Consider the following 12,377-nt stretch of genomic DNA (forward strand, 5'->3'; position numbering starts at 1 on the left):
TACTAATTCCATTTGCTATCTATGCAACAAAGATGAATGTTTAAGGAAATCTTAAGTCATATTATAGGAAAATTGACTCCCTCTCAGCATTAAAGTGAATTCAGATGTTAAAAGTCTTTCTGATAAAGGTAACAAAATAAAAATTTTTTTCCTATGGAGAAACAGGGATGTTTTTGATGTCGTCGTACTAATTGTTTCAGTTGTTGTGAAGAGGAGTCTGTCAATATGTTTGAGTCCTAGTGTTGGTATTGACGACGATGATGATGGCATATGCCAGACACTGTGCTGAGTAGGTGTGGGGACATTTAAAGCAAAGCTCTCTGTCTGGGCCACATGTACATGTGTATATGTGAGCAGACGTGTCACTGAGCATTCACACAAAGCTCCACAGCCCACCTTTTCAGATTCATTGTTTGACGTTTCCCCCAAAAGCCATTTTCCTATAGGCAATTTCATTAAAATTTTTTTTTAAGTTTGTTTTCCACGTTAATTTTTTACTCTATTTTTATATTTGTTTCTCCCCCAGGCCCTGTTATCTTTTCTTCTCCTGGCAGGTGGATTCTTTTTATTTTTTTCATCTATAGCATTTCATTTTATTTTTATTGTTGTTGTTTAGTTGCTCTGTTGTGTTCTGACTCTTTGCAACCCCGTGGACTGCAGCAGTCAGGCTTCCCTGCCCTTCACTGTTTCCTGGAGCTTGCTCAAACTCATGTCCGTTGAGTCAATGATGCCGTTCAACCATCTTGTCCTCTGTCGCCCCTTTCTCCTCCTTCCTTCAATCTTTCCCAGCATCAGGGTCTTTTCCAATGAGTCAGCTACTCACATAGAATGTATGCAAATATAGGTACTTTAAACAACTTTTTATTTTGTATTGATTAACGAACAATGTTGTGATAGTTTCAGATGAACAGCGAAGGGACGCAGCCATACATATACATGTATCCATTTTCCCCCAAACTCCCCTCCCGTCCAGGCTGCCACATAACACTGGGCAGAGTTCCATGTGCTAGATACCATAGGTCCTCTGGCAGGTGGATTCTTACTCACTTTTAAAAACTTTGTTCAAACTGCACCTTGTCACTGATGCCTTGGTCCCTGTGGCCCCTTAGACACGTGGAGGTTGACAGCCCTGCCTGCTTCTCTGGCAGATGCTGCTTTCTTGAGCCTGGGCTGTGTCCCAGCCATCTTTCTACATAGGGTGGGACTCAACACCTGTGTGTGGAAGGACTAAATGAAATAAACCAAGGAAAATCCCAGTATTAATATTATTTGCCAGGTTTTTCATTAAATTCTGTGAAACTTAAACTTGCCACATCGACTGGTATAACTTTACTTAACAATAATCAAATTGTCTGACTCTCAATAATTTCTTCGAAATGGAGTAAGCAGTTACAGAGGAGCCTAGTGGGCTACCGTCCACGGGGTTGAAAGAGTAGACACGACTGAGCAACTAACACACAGGCCCACACACAAGCAGTTATTACCTGGCTACATTATTTTGCAGCAGAGTTTTCTTGGGGTTGGTACTTGTCTCAGTGCTTATTTGCTGTGAAATGAGTCTTTTGCTGGGTCACTATCAGGTTCTTTAGATTAGTTACAGAAATACAGAGATGTATCTAAGTTTGAATTATAAGCACTTTTCCTTGAAATACTCATTTGGAAGTTTTGCTCCATTTGTTTCGATGTCATAATTTACGTGTAGTTTTTTTTCTTCAGTACTAAAACAGTTATTTATTTTTGGTGGTGCTGGTCTTTGTTGCTGCGCGCAGGCTTTCTCTAGTTGCAGTGAGCTAGGGCGACTCTTGCTTGTGGTACACAGGCTTCTTATTGCAGCGGCTTCAGTGGTTGTGGTGCCTAGGCTTAAGTGCTCTGCCGCGTGTGGAATCTCCTTGGACCAGGGATTGAACTCATGTCCCCTGCGTTGGCAGGCAGATTCTTATCCATTGTACCACCAGGGAAGTCCCTATGTGTAGTTTTTGTTTTATGTATAAAAGGCAATGGCACCCCACTCCAGTACTCCTGCTTGGAAAATCCCATGGACGGAGGAGCCTGGTAGGCTGCAGTCCGTGGGGTCGCTAAGAGTCAGACACGACTGAGCAACTTGATTTTCACTTTTCACTTTCATGCATTGGAGAAGGAAATGGCAACCCACTCCAGTGTTCTTGCCTGGAGAATCCCAGGGACGGGGGAGCCTGGTGGGCTGCCGTCTCTGAGGTCGCACAGAGTCGAACACGACTGAAGCGACTTAGCAGCAGCAGCAGCATTCTCTTTTCACCACAGTATGTTCTTATTTATAAAGATGCTCAAACAAGTACATTTAGCAGCTCTTTTAAGCCAGAGTGCCTTTAATGAACTCTTCTCTACTATTTAATATTCTTAAGAGAAAGTATGCCTGAGGGACGTATCTTATTCCTAGGAAAAAAGCTGTTTTCTTAAGCTTTTGGGACCCAGAGATGAAAAATTTTCCCCTATACAAATTATTCATCAAGTAAAAATTTTCATGCAAAAATTAGTGCTTCAAGACAGAATGAATTTAGATGAAAGACTTTGTGATAGTTATATTAGGTGAACAGAGGTTTTGCTACAGATGACAGAGACCACACCTGGCAAGAGAGGTTTCTCTCTCAAGGAGTTGTCTGAATACAGGAAGCTCAGATCGAGGATAATGACCCTGTCCTACATGGTTATTTGGGGTCTGACATGATATCCCATGGTATTAGGGATTGAGGCACCTTCTCTCTCATTGTTCTGTATTTAAAATTTAATATGTTAATTTCCTCTTAATTTTATTTGCTAATTATTGAGACTATCAGATCAGCAGTTATGCTTGACAAGACATTGAAGTCATGGTTTACTTATAGTATTTTATGGATTTGGCATGGCAAAATAGTCCTGATTATTAATATTTGATTAGTTAATTGAAAGTTCATATATTTTGGGGAAGGATGGTTAATGTACAGATGTTTGCAAGACCCCTGTGATATCAGTTGTGAAGCAAACCGTCCAGAATGGAAAGTGATCATCCATCACTGTGGAGGGAGGGCACAGTGCTCCTGAAGCCTCAAGTTAATTCCCAGCAGCTGTGTGTGAAGAAGGCTTACTGGAAAGTAATGTCATTGGTCTGCCCTTGAAGGAAGAGTAGGATTTTGATAATGGGAAGTGGAGGAGGAAGGCAAGAGAAACAAGCAGTGGCTTGAGGAGAGTGGGAGTGAAAAGTGTCTGGTTGCTATGCATGTAACACTTCATAGATGACACCCACTGTGCCTTAAGAATGAAGTCTGGAGGAAGGGTGTTTGTGAGCAAGGGGTTGAGGGGTATGTTACATTTATCTTTGTTCTTTTTTTTCTGACAGGGTGACAAAGGAGAGTTTTTTCTTAGATAATACTTTAACAGAACTTCATTGATTTGTTGATTTATATTATTCAAGATGCTTCTGTGAGCTATTCTAATCTTTAGGACCATAGCCCGCCAGGCTCCTCTTTCCATGGGATTCTCCAGGCAAGAATATTGGAGTGGGTTGTCGTGCCCTTCTCCAGGGGATCTTCCTGATCCAGGGATTGAACCCAAATCTGTTATGTTTCCTGCATTGGCAGGTGGGTTCTTCACCACCAGCACCAGCTGGGAAGCCCCTTTAATACCTAGAACATATGACTCATGTTGAGATGAGATTATCTTTACATTTTGGGTTAAATCACAAAGAGGACAGTATTTGTAAATGTGTGACTTTCAAAGGGGAACAGAGACTCTCAGTATCCACAGAGGGCCTGGTTTGATGTGCTTTCTGAAGTGGAAAGGTTTTTTTACCGGGACATTCTGCTGATAATTCATTTACAGAAAGTTCCAATTCCTGATGAAGAGCAGAACGCTGACATGAGTTTTGACTTAGGTGTGCAGAAAGAATTGGTTAGCTTTGTGCACAAAATAGGCTGAAATTAAGCTTTAATTAGTCAGACTTTTGCATAATTCATCACAGTCACTTTGAAAGTTCAGTTGAATCTGCTCTTAATTTTTATCAAGATGGACTCCTTTTTAAAGGACTTTTATTAGTTTCTTGCTGAACAGATATTTAGGCCTTCCAGGTAAAACCATGATGATACCCCTGTTCTCTTTTTAAAGAAATAAATTATTATATAGGGATCCATTAAGAAACGAATCAGTCCATAAAATATTCTTCTTATTAAATATCATTCTTTATATCAATATAATCAGCTTTAAAGATATGAAAGTAAACTAAGTTTCTTTCTGTCTTTTTGAAACCATAGGCTGTCCATCTGGCCCAGGCAAGCTTCCAGATTGAAGCCTTTGGCTCCAAATTCATTCTTGACCTCACACTGAACAAGTAAGTATTTAGTTATGATCTTGTCAAGAAATAATTGCAATAAAACACTACTTCATGATAGTTTTGTCAAAATAATATCTGTTGTTGAAGCAACTGATATTTTTTAGCTAATTATATGTCATATAGCACCTAAAGAAAAATATAAAGCCCGAAGTTAATTATTTTCTTTTGCTGAAAGAAGAGACATTTAATGTATTAAAAAATCTCAAATGGAGTACTTAAATGTGATTTTAAATGGAATAAATATTTGAAGTGATGCTAGCTAATTAAGTGCTAACTATAATCTTTACTATATATATATATAGCAAGCATGATAAATTACTGACTCAAGTATAATTGGACTTCAGTCTAGAAATTCCACTTTACCTTTCAGTATGCAATTCACATGACTTCTGTATGAAGAGTAAAGAAAATGATGACTTGCAAATAGTACCTATTTTGAGAAGGTTCTTTGCTTCCTAATTTGCTCTAATACACTTTCTTAGAAATTTTGATCCTGATGAAGATTTACCCGATTTTCCTCTGAGCATGTGTTTATGTTGATATTTAAATGCTATTTCCCAAGTTGGAACCAGTTGCACAGATGTCTTTGTACAAAGCATGAACAAGAGCTGTTGCCTTAAGCAGGACTCTTCAGTCTCTGATTGAGCCAGCAGCGAATATTTCTTGGGTGAAGGAGCATTCTTGCATGGTTTTCTGTAGTTTGAGAAGCTCCAGTCAGTATCTTAAACTCTCATCAGTATTTTGACTAAGACTGCATTTTTGCCAGAAAGATACCATGTAATGCTATCAGACACTGTAATGTAGGTGACCACAGTTCAATATCTGAGAAATTACAAAAGACTCTGAAGAACAACTATTAAATTTCTTGTGTGCCAAATTCTGAGAGCTCTGCAGAAAAAAAAAATGCAGAGTCAGCTTGGGTACTCCTTACTCAAGTGTAATTGCAGCTTTAAGTCAGGATGAATCAGCAGAACTCAGAATTTCCTGTGTTACAGATATTGCAGGTTTTCGTCTTTGAGTCTACTGAGTATTAGTTGAGTTCCTTTTCACCATGCTGGGTAAGCACTGTGCCTGCCTGAGAGATTTGTCTTGCCAATACTTAGACTATTTTGAGTAACAAGATATAGTTAATTTTAGTTTGTTTAGATTTTCTGTTCCTTTAACTCTTATGGCAACGGATGCTGTCATATCAGACTGTGCCTTGTTGATAGCAGCCAACATTGCTATGTGGTTGAACATTAAAACATCCTGGCCATAGCACAGCATCCCAGATGACTGAGAAAGGATCATATGGGGATGTCCAGGGTACTTAGAGGTCTGTAGACACATCCAAAAATTATTTACCACTAATATTTAACATGCAGAGGAATCAAGTTGAGCACCTACTGTGAGCAGCCCTTGCATTACTTGGGAGAGGCCAATAGATATAATTTTACAGGATATGAAATTCATTGTGCTGGTGATAATGACCCAGCAATCCATGTTGGTTGGAATGCTATGGAGGCACTGAAGAGTGGAAGCTCTTTAGGCTAGAAGAATGTGGAAAAGCATCTTGGGAAAGGTGATGCTTGAGCTAAATCTTGGAAGGCAAGTGCTCGTGAGGAAGAGAAGTGTTAGGGATGGATTGGAGAGTGAGAAAATGGAGAACTGTGTTCTAGGTAGAGCAGACAGTGTATGCTATGGAGGTAGGGCTATGCAGCAGTGTGGCAAGTTAAATTTTGTTGAATTTCTTGGTAAATTACAAGAGTGACGCAGAGGGAGATAAGTCAGGAGAGGTAGACCCAGGGACAGCTCAGCTCCTGGAAGACCTTGTATGTTATGCTTAAGTACTTGGCTATTATAGCCTAGACTGTGAAAAATGAAGTAAGGGGAATAAACACAAGTTCTGTTCTCAAGAAATGCTAAAAGGCATGAAGAGGGAATGCTTTTAAGAAATCTTTGATTGATAAAATCATTAGGATAGCTTTGATGTGGGTGACAAGGCAGAAAAAAGACTTAAAGTTAACTGGCACCTTGATTGCATAACTGGGTAGAAGATGATATTGAGCTGAAACGGGCAGCACAAGGAACAAACAGGTTAAATGGTGAAGAGAAAAGAATGGGAAATCAGGGTAGACGTCACTGATTTGAGGGCTCTGGGACATGTCTGTGTGGTAGTTGGGTAGAGCAGTCTGAAGTACAGGGAAGAGATGGAGGCGCAGGCTTAGCTTCCTAAGCTTTAGTTTCCTGTTTAAGCTGTATGTTGCTATAAGGACTCACTGAGATACTGTGTGGTACTTATACATGTCTGCTAATTGGAAGGACATGCTTAATGCTGTGGACCGAACTCCCCCTAAAATTTCTATGTTGAAACCTTAACCTGAAACATGACTGTATTTAGAGACCAAGCCTCTAAGGAGGTAATTAAGGTCGAATAAGGTCATATGGTGGAGCCTTGATCTAATAAGGTTAATGTTATTATAAGATAGACACCAGGGAGCTTGCTGTCTCTCTCTCTCTACCACGTGAGGACACAGCAAGAAGGCAGTCGTCTGTAAGCCAAGACGAGAGCCCTCACCAGGAATTAGATCAGCCAGAATGTTGTTCTTGGAAAGTCTGCAGAAGTGTGAGAAATAGATCTCTAGTTGTTTAAAGCACGCACTTTGTGGTATCTTATAATGGCAGCCTGAGTTGATTAACACATTCAGTATATATTTGTATTTATGCTTAATTATTATTGCCACAGCAAGGCAGTCATGGGGCTGGGTGTTGGGGAATTTAGGGTTGAAAAAGAGAATCAGTGACCTCATGGAACTTATGATCTAATAAGAAAAGCACAATAAGTCTTTGCTTTGTTTTCTGTCAGTACTTTTTTTCCCCTCATTTTTGTACATGAGGGTAGTATACTCTGTGATCTTTACCTTGCTGAAAGTTAGACTGAAGGAAAACTTGACAATTTGACAGGCCAAGGTTGATATGCATTCAAGGTAATGAGCACCGAGAATTCAGACAACATACTTTTGTTGAGTTAAAAACCTATTTGCAATACATTTGGTCCTTCTCCAGCTGCTTACCCGAAATCCATTAAAAAGCATGACAAGACTTGTAAGTCATTGGCTGTTTGGATATTTAACTTTCCATTTGATTGTGTCTGATGTGGCTGCTGAAACCTTCAGCATGCTCTCATGTTTATTGTAAAGTGAAATCTGTGCAGTCCTTCTGGCCTTTGCCTGGCACAGAGATGGAAGAAATCTCAGGATGTCTCAGGTGCAATAAGACAGCAGTTTGTTCCTGAGAGAACACTATCCAATGAGAGAATAAGGGGGTCTTACAAGTCTGTCCTGTACATTTGTCTTGAACAATAAGGAAAGCTCCAATTGGGTGAAATCTATGCGAGACATCAATATTGGATGGTGGTAGCTTAAAACTGAGGAGTGGACCTAAAGCAGCTTGGAGAGTAAGGACTTTGCTTCATGGGATCTAAGTGAACTGACAAAAACAACTCTGATTTTGGATGAAAGGCAGAATGCTAAAAGCTGTATCATTATTGTCAAACAGGTACCAAACTATAATAATTATGCATGTGTAGTTATCAGCTATCTGTGGTTTGCTTTCCACACTGCAGTGTGAGCAGAGTTCTGTCGTGAATGGGTCACTCTAAGGGAAGTGCCGGGGAAGGTTGTGGATGAACAACTTGTGTGGTCTTTGGTCTCTTCTTTTTTTTAATTAATTAATTTATTTTAATTGGAGGCTGATTACTTTACAATATTGTAGTGGTTTTTGCCATACATTGACATGAATCAGCCATGGGTGTACATGTGTTCCCCATCTTGGACCCCCCTTCCCACCTCACTCCCCATCCCATCCCTCAGGGTCATCCCAGTGCACCAGCCCTGAGCACCCTGTCTCATGCATTGAACCTGAGCTGGTGATCTGTTTCACATATGATAATATACATGTTTCAATGCTAGTCCCTCAAATCATCCCACCCTTGCCTTCTCCCACAGAGTCCAAAAGTCTGTTCTTTACATCTGTGTCTCTTTTGCTGTCTCACATATAGGGTCATCGTTACCATCTTTCTAAATTCCATATATATGCGTTAGTATACTGTATTGGTGTTTTTCTTTCTGGCTTACTTCACTCTGTATAATAGGCTCCAGTTTCATCCACCTCATTAGAACTGATTCAAATGCATTCTTTTAATGTCTGAGTAATATTCAATTGTGTATATGTACCACAACTTTCTTATCCATTTGTCTGCCGATGGACATCTAGGTTGCTTCCATGTCCTGGCCATTGTAAACAGTGCTGCGATGAACCTTGGGGTACATGTGTCTCTTTCAGTTCTGGTTTCCTCAGTGTGTATGCCCAGCAGTGGGATTCCTGGGTCATATGGCAGTTCTATTTCCAGTTTTTTAAGGAATCTCCACACTGTTCTCCATAGTGGCTGTACTGGTTTGCATTCCTCCCAACAATGTAAGAGGGTTCCCTTTTCTCCACACCTTCTCCAGCATTTATTGTTTGTAGACTTTTTGAAAGCAGCCATTCTGACTGGCATGAAATGGTACCTCATTGTGGTTTTGGTTTGCATTTCTCTGATGATGAGTGAGGTTAAGCATCTTTTCATGTGCTTGTTAGCCGTCTGTATGGAAGACACCCTTCTTTATTGCTCCATTTCCCTGGGAGGTTAATGGCTTTGTTCTGATGTAGGGGGAATCAGGGGTATTTGATTTAAGATGAATATCTAGAAAATGTTGATTTAAAGAAGTACATGCACACAGTGGTTTGCTTATGAAAAGTAGTTCATGCAATGGTTTTAAAAGAAGAGGGGCTTCCCTGGTGGCTCAGAGGTGAATAATCTGCCTGCCAGTGCAAGAGACACAGGTTTGATCCCTGGTTTGGGAAGATCCAACGTGCTGCAGAGCAACTAAGCCTGTGCACCACAGCTATTGAGCCTGTGCTCCAGAGCCCAGGAACTGTGACTACTGAGCCCATATGCCACAACTACTGGAGCCTGTGCACCCTTGAGTCTGTGCAACAAGAGAAGCCACTGCAATGAGAAGCTGGAACACCGTGAGAGAGTTGCCGCCCCCTGCTTGACGCAGCTAGAGAAAAGCCTGTGCAGCAGTGAAGACCTAGCACAGCCAAAAATAGAGGAAAACAAACAAGCAAACAAAATCACAAAAATAATATAAAAAAGAAAGAAGGAAACAGCTACACTGATGTAGTTTCAGCTAGATTAAATAAAAACCCTGGCTTTCATGCCAATTAATATGATTAATTTATTCTTTGTTCAGCCAGCAAACGTTTATTGAACATTTGGTTTGCCTTAAGATACGGTGCTGAGCAACAACCCAGGGGTTTCAGGACTGTGTAAAAGAATTCCTCCTCTCTAAGAGCCGACAGAGAATAAAATATATACAAATTGTAGTAAATATGATAGGAAGTGACTTGGGAGGCCTTAGTGCTGGAAGGTCTTATGGGGAAGATGAGATTTAATATTTGTCTTAAAGGATGCTATCTTGGGTTTGCTTCCCTTGGTAGCAGATCCTGAGGCAAGATTTCCAGAAAATACCTTTAAGGAGTTAGGGAGTGAGATGTGGATGGGGTGGGAGCTTTAAAAGAGAGATTTCTCATGTGCCCAACCAGGGCTCATTCCCACTGAGGAAATCCTGGGAGTCCTTGGGTTCATTCTCGAGAATATGCCAGAATATTATCCAACTGAAGATGGAGGAAACTGGAGTTTTGTCCACTGATTGCAATCTGTTGTTGGTTAAGGGGTGTTTCTGGGAGTGGCACCTCTTCAGTATGTTGCTCTTGCCTCCTGTGAGGTAGAAAAAAGCCAAGAGTCTTAGGTATTTCTAGTCACCTGCCTTCAGCGTGTTGAGGTGCCTGCTGAAGGCATGTGGGCACGGGATGTCAGGGTCTGCTACAGAAAGATGTGGGAGGGAGAAAGGTACATTCCACATGGGAAAGTAGCAGAGCAAAGGTTTGGGAGCAGGAAAGCATCAAACCCCTGGTGAGAGTGAAAACCAGTGAGCCCCTTCTCTTGAAGAAGCTTGAACCACCCATTGGTGGATGGAAGGCAAGCTGCCCACCCCGAGTCACTGGATTCGGAGGGGGATTTTCAGTCTTGTTCTGTTGCGTGTTTTTTCAGCTCTTCACGTTTGGGGATTTGAACTCAAAGTTGGGTTTATAAGACGCAACATGTGGAGAAGAATAGGCCTCCTGCCCCATTTTCCTTTTGTGAATGAATCAGAGAAGGAGTTCAGAACTGTGGCTGCAGAAGACTGAGGCAAATTTGCCTTCACTGCAGCCCAGGGTGGGCCATCCTGGCTTCCATCCAGGCTTTCATCTTGGCTTCTGAGTTGGCTTGACTCTTCTTTTTTTAATAACAGAAAAATAAAAATAAAACATTTTTATTTATTTTTAATTGAAGGATAATTGCCTTATAATATTGTGTTGATTTCTGCCAAACACCAACATATAACAGAAAAAAATTTTATTTAGGAAAGAAACCTAAGAAAAATATTAACTAGAAGTGCAAGATAGTAAGATTAAATACTGTAAATAACCAAATTTTACACACACAGATTCTGTTTCTCTCCATATATATGTATGTATGTATGTGTGTATGCTCAGTTGGGTCCAACTCTTTGCAACCCCATGGACTGTATGTAGCCCACCATGCTCCTCTGTCCATGGAATTTTCCAGGCAAGAATACTGGAGTGGGTTGCCTTTTTCTTCTCCAGGAGATCTTTCCCAACCCAGTAGGCTTGACTCTTGACCTAGGTTAGCTGGTCATGTGAAAGTGAAAGTGAAGTTGCTCAGTCGTGTCCAACTCTTTGTGACCCCATGGACTGTAGCCTACCAGGCTCCTCTGTCCATGGGATTTTCCAGGCAATAGTACTGGAGTGGATTGCCATTTCCTTCTCCAGGGATCTTCCCGACCCAGGGATCGAACCCAGGTCTCCGCATTGTAGACAGGCGCTTTACCGTCTGAGCCACCATGTAGAGCTCAGTGCTAACCCCTGCCCCACCCCTCTTCTCTCCTGCTCTCCATCCTTTAGTCTCACTGCTGGAATTCCTCTCACACATCTGGGCGAGTGAAGGCACTGGCTTTTCGGAATTCAGGCCTTTGGTCTCAGACTTGTGCTGAGGCTGCCAGCTCAGGCATGTTTTCTGGGTTTGAGTCCAGAAGAGCTAGAAATGATGAGTAACGTGGCTGTCCATCTCAGGATTCTGTTTCTTTAAGATGCTTCTAACTCATAGGCTGAATGCTGCATTTCCTAGTTTCCAGAGTCTGTAGAAGGAAGGTTTTCAACTACAGTCGTAATAGTAATAGAACCTCTGCTAAGCCCTTTACTCATTTCATCCAATTTAAGTCCTGTGTGATCATTTCCAGCCTGAGACCTCGTGACATTCAGTTATGTGCTGGTGTTCAGTCTGTACTGTCTGTCTGGAGTCTTCTTCTGTTGCTGCTTTGATCACTGGACTGTCAGTTTACAAGGGAGCTGGGCATAATTCTAGTGATTGCTCATCTCTTCACATTAAGTAAGACAAAACAATTTAGCTATTTTAGTCAATTATTTCATTTTATTTATTTGTTTTAAAATTTTCGCCTGCACAGGGTCTTCATTGCTTTGCGTAGGCTTTTTCTAGTTGCTGCAAGCGGGGGCTACACTTGGTTGTGGTGCCTGAGCTTCTCACTGTGGTGGCTTCTCTTATTGCGGTGCATGGGCTCTCAGGTGCACGAGCTTAGCTGCTCCGTGGCATATGAAATATTCCCATACCAGGGATCGAACCTGTGTCCCCTGCATTAGCAGACAGACTGTGCCACCAGGGAAGTCCTATTTTTATCAATTTTTAATGATATAAAGAAAATACAGGAGACCACGGTTTGATCCCTGGGTCCAGAAGATCCTCTGGAGAAGGGAACGTCAATCCACTCCAGTAATCTTGCCTGGACAATCCCATGGACAGAGAAGCCTGGCAGGCTATAGTCCTTGGCGTCGAAAAGAGTCGGACATGACTAAGCAACTAACCCACAAAGAA

General features: G+C 41.3%; 1 protein-coding gene across 6 annotated transcripts in view; it reads left to right on the forward strand.

The window, feature by feature from the left end:
• ADAM23 (ADAM metallopeptidase domain 23) overlaps positions 1-12,377 on the forward strand; it is a 197,422-nt gene that overhangs the window by 44,386 nt on the left and 140,659 nt on the right. For all 6 annotated transcript variants that reach the window (XM_005202734.5, XM_005202736.5, XM_005202733.5 and 3 more), the window contains 1 exon segment: positions 4,263-4,339. In XM_005202734.5, the coding sequence (XP_005202791.1) occupies positions 4,263-4,339 (77 nt within the window).

This window comes from Bos taurus, chromosome 2 (assembly GCF_002263795.3).
Source record: "Bos taurus isolate L1 Dominette 01449 registration number 42190680 breed Hereford chromosome 2, ARS-UCD2.0, whole genome shotgun sequence".
In the NCBI taxonomy this organism is placed as follows: domain Eukaryota; kingdom Metazoa; phylum Chordata; class Mammalia; order Artiodactyla; family Bovidae; genus Bos; species Bos taurus.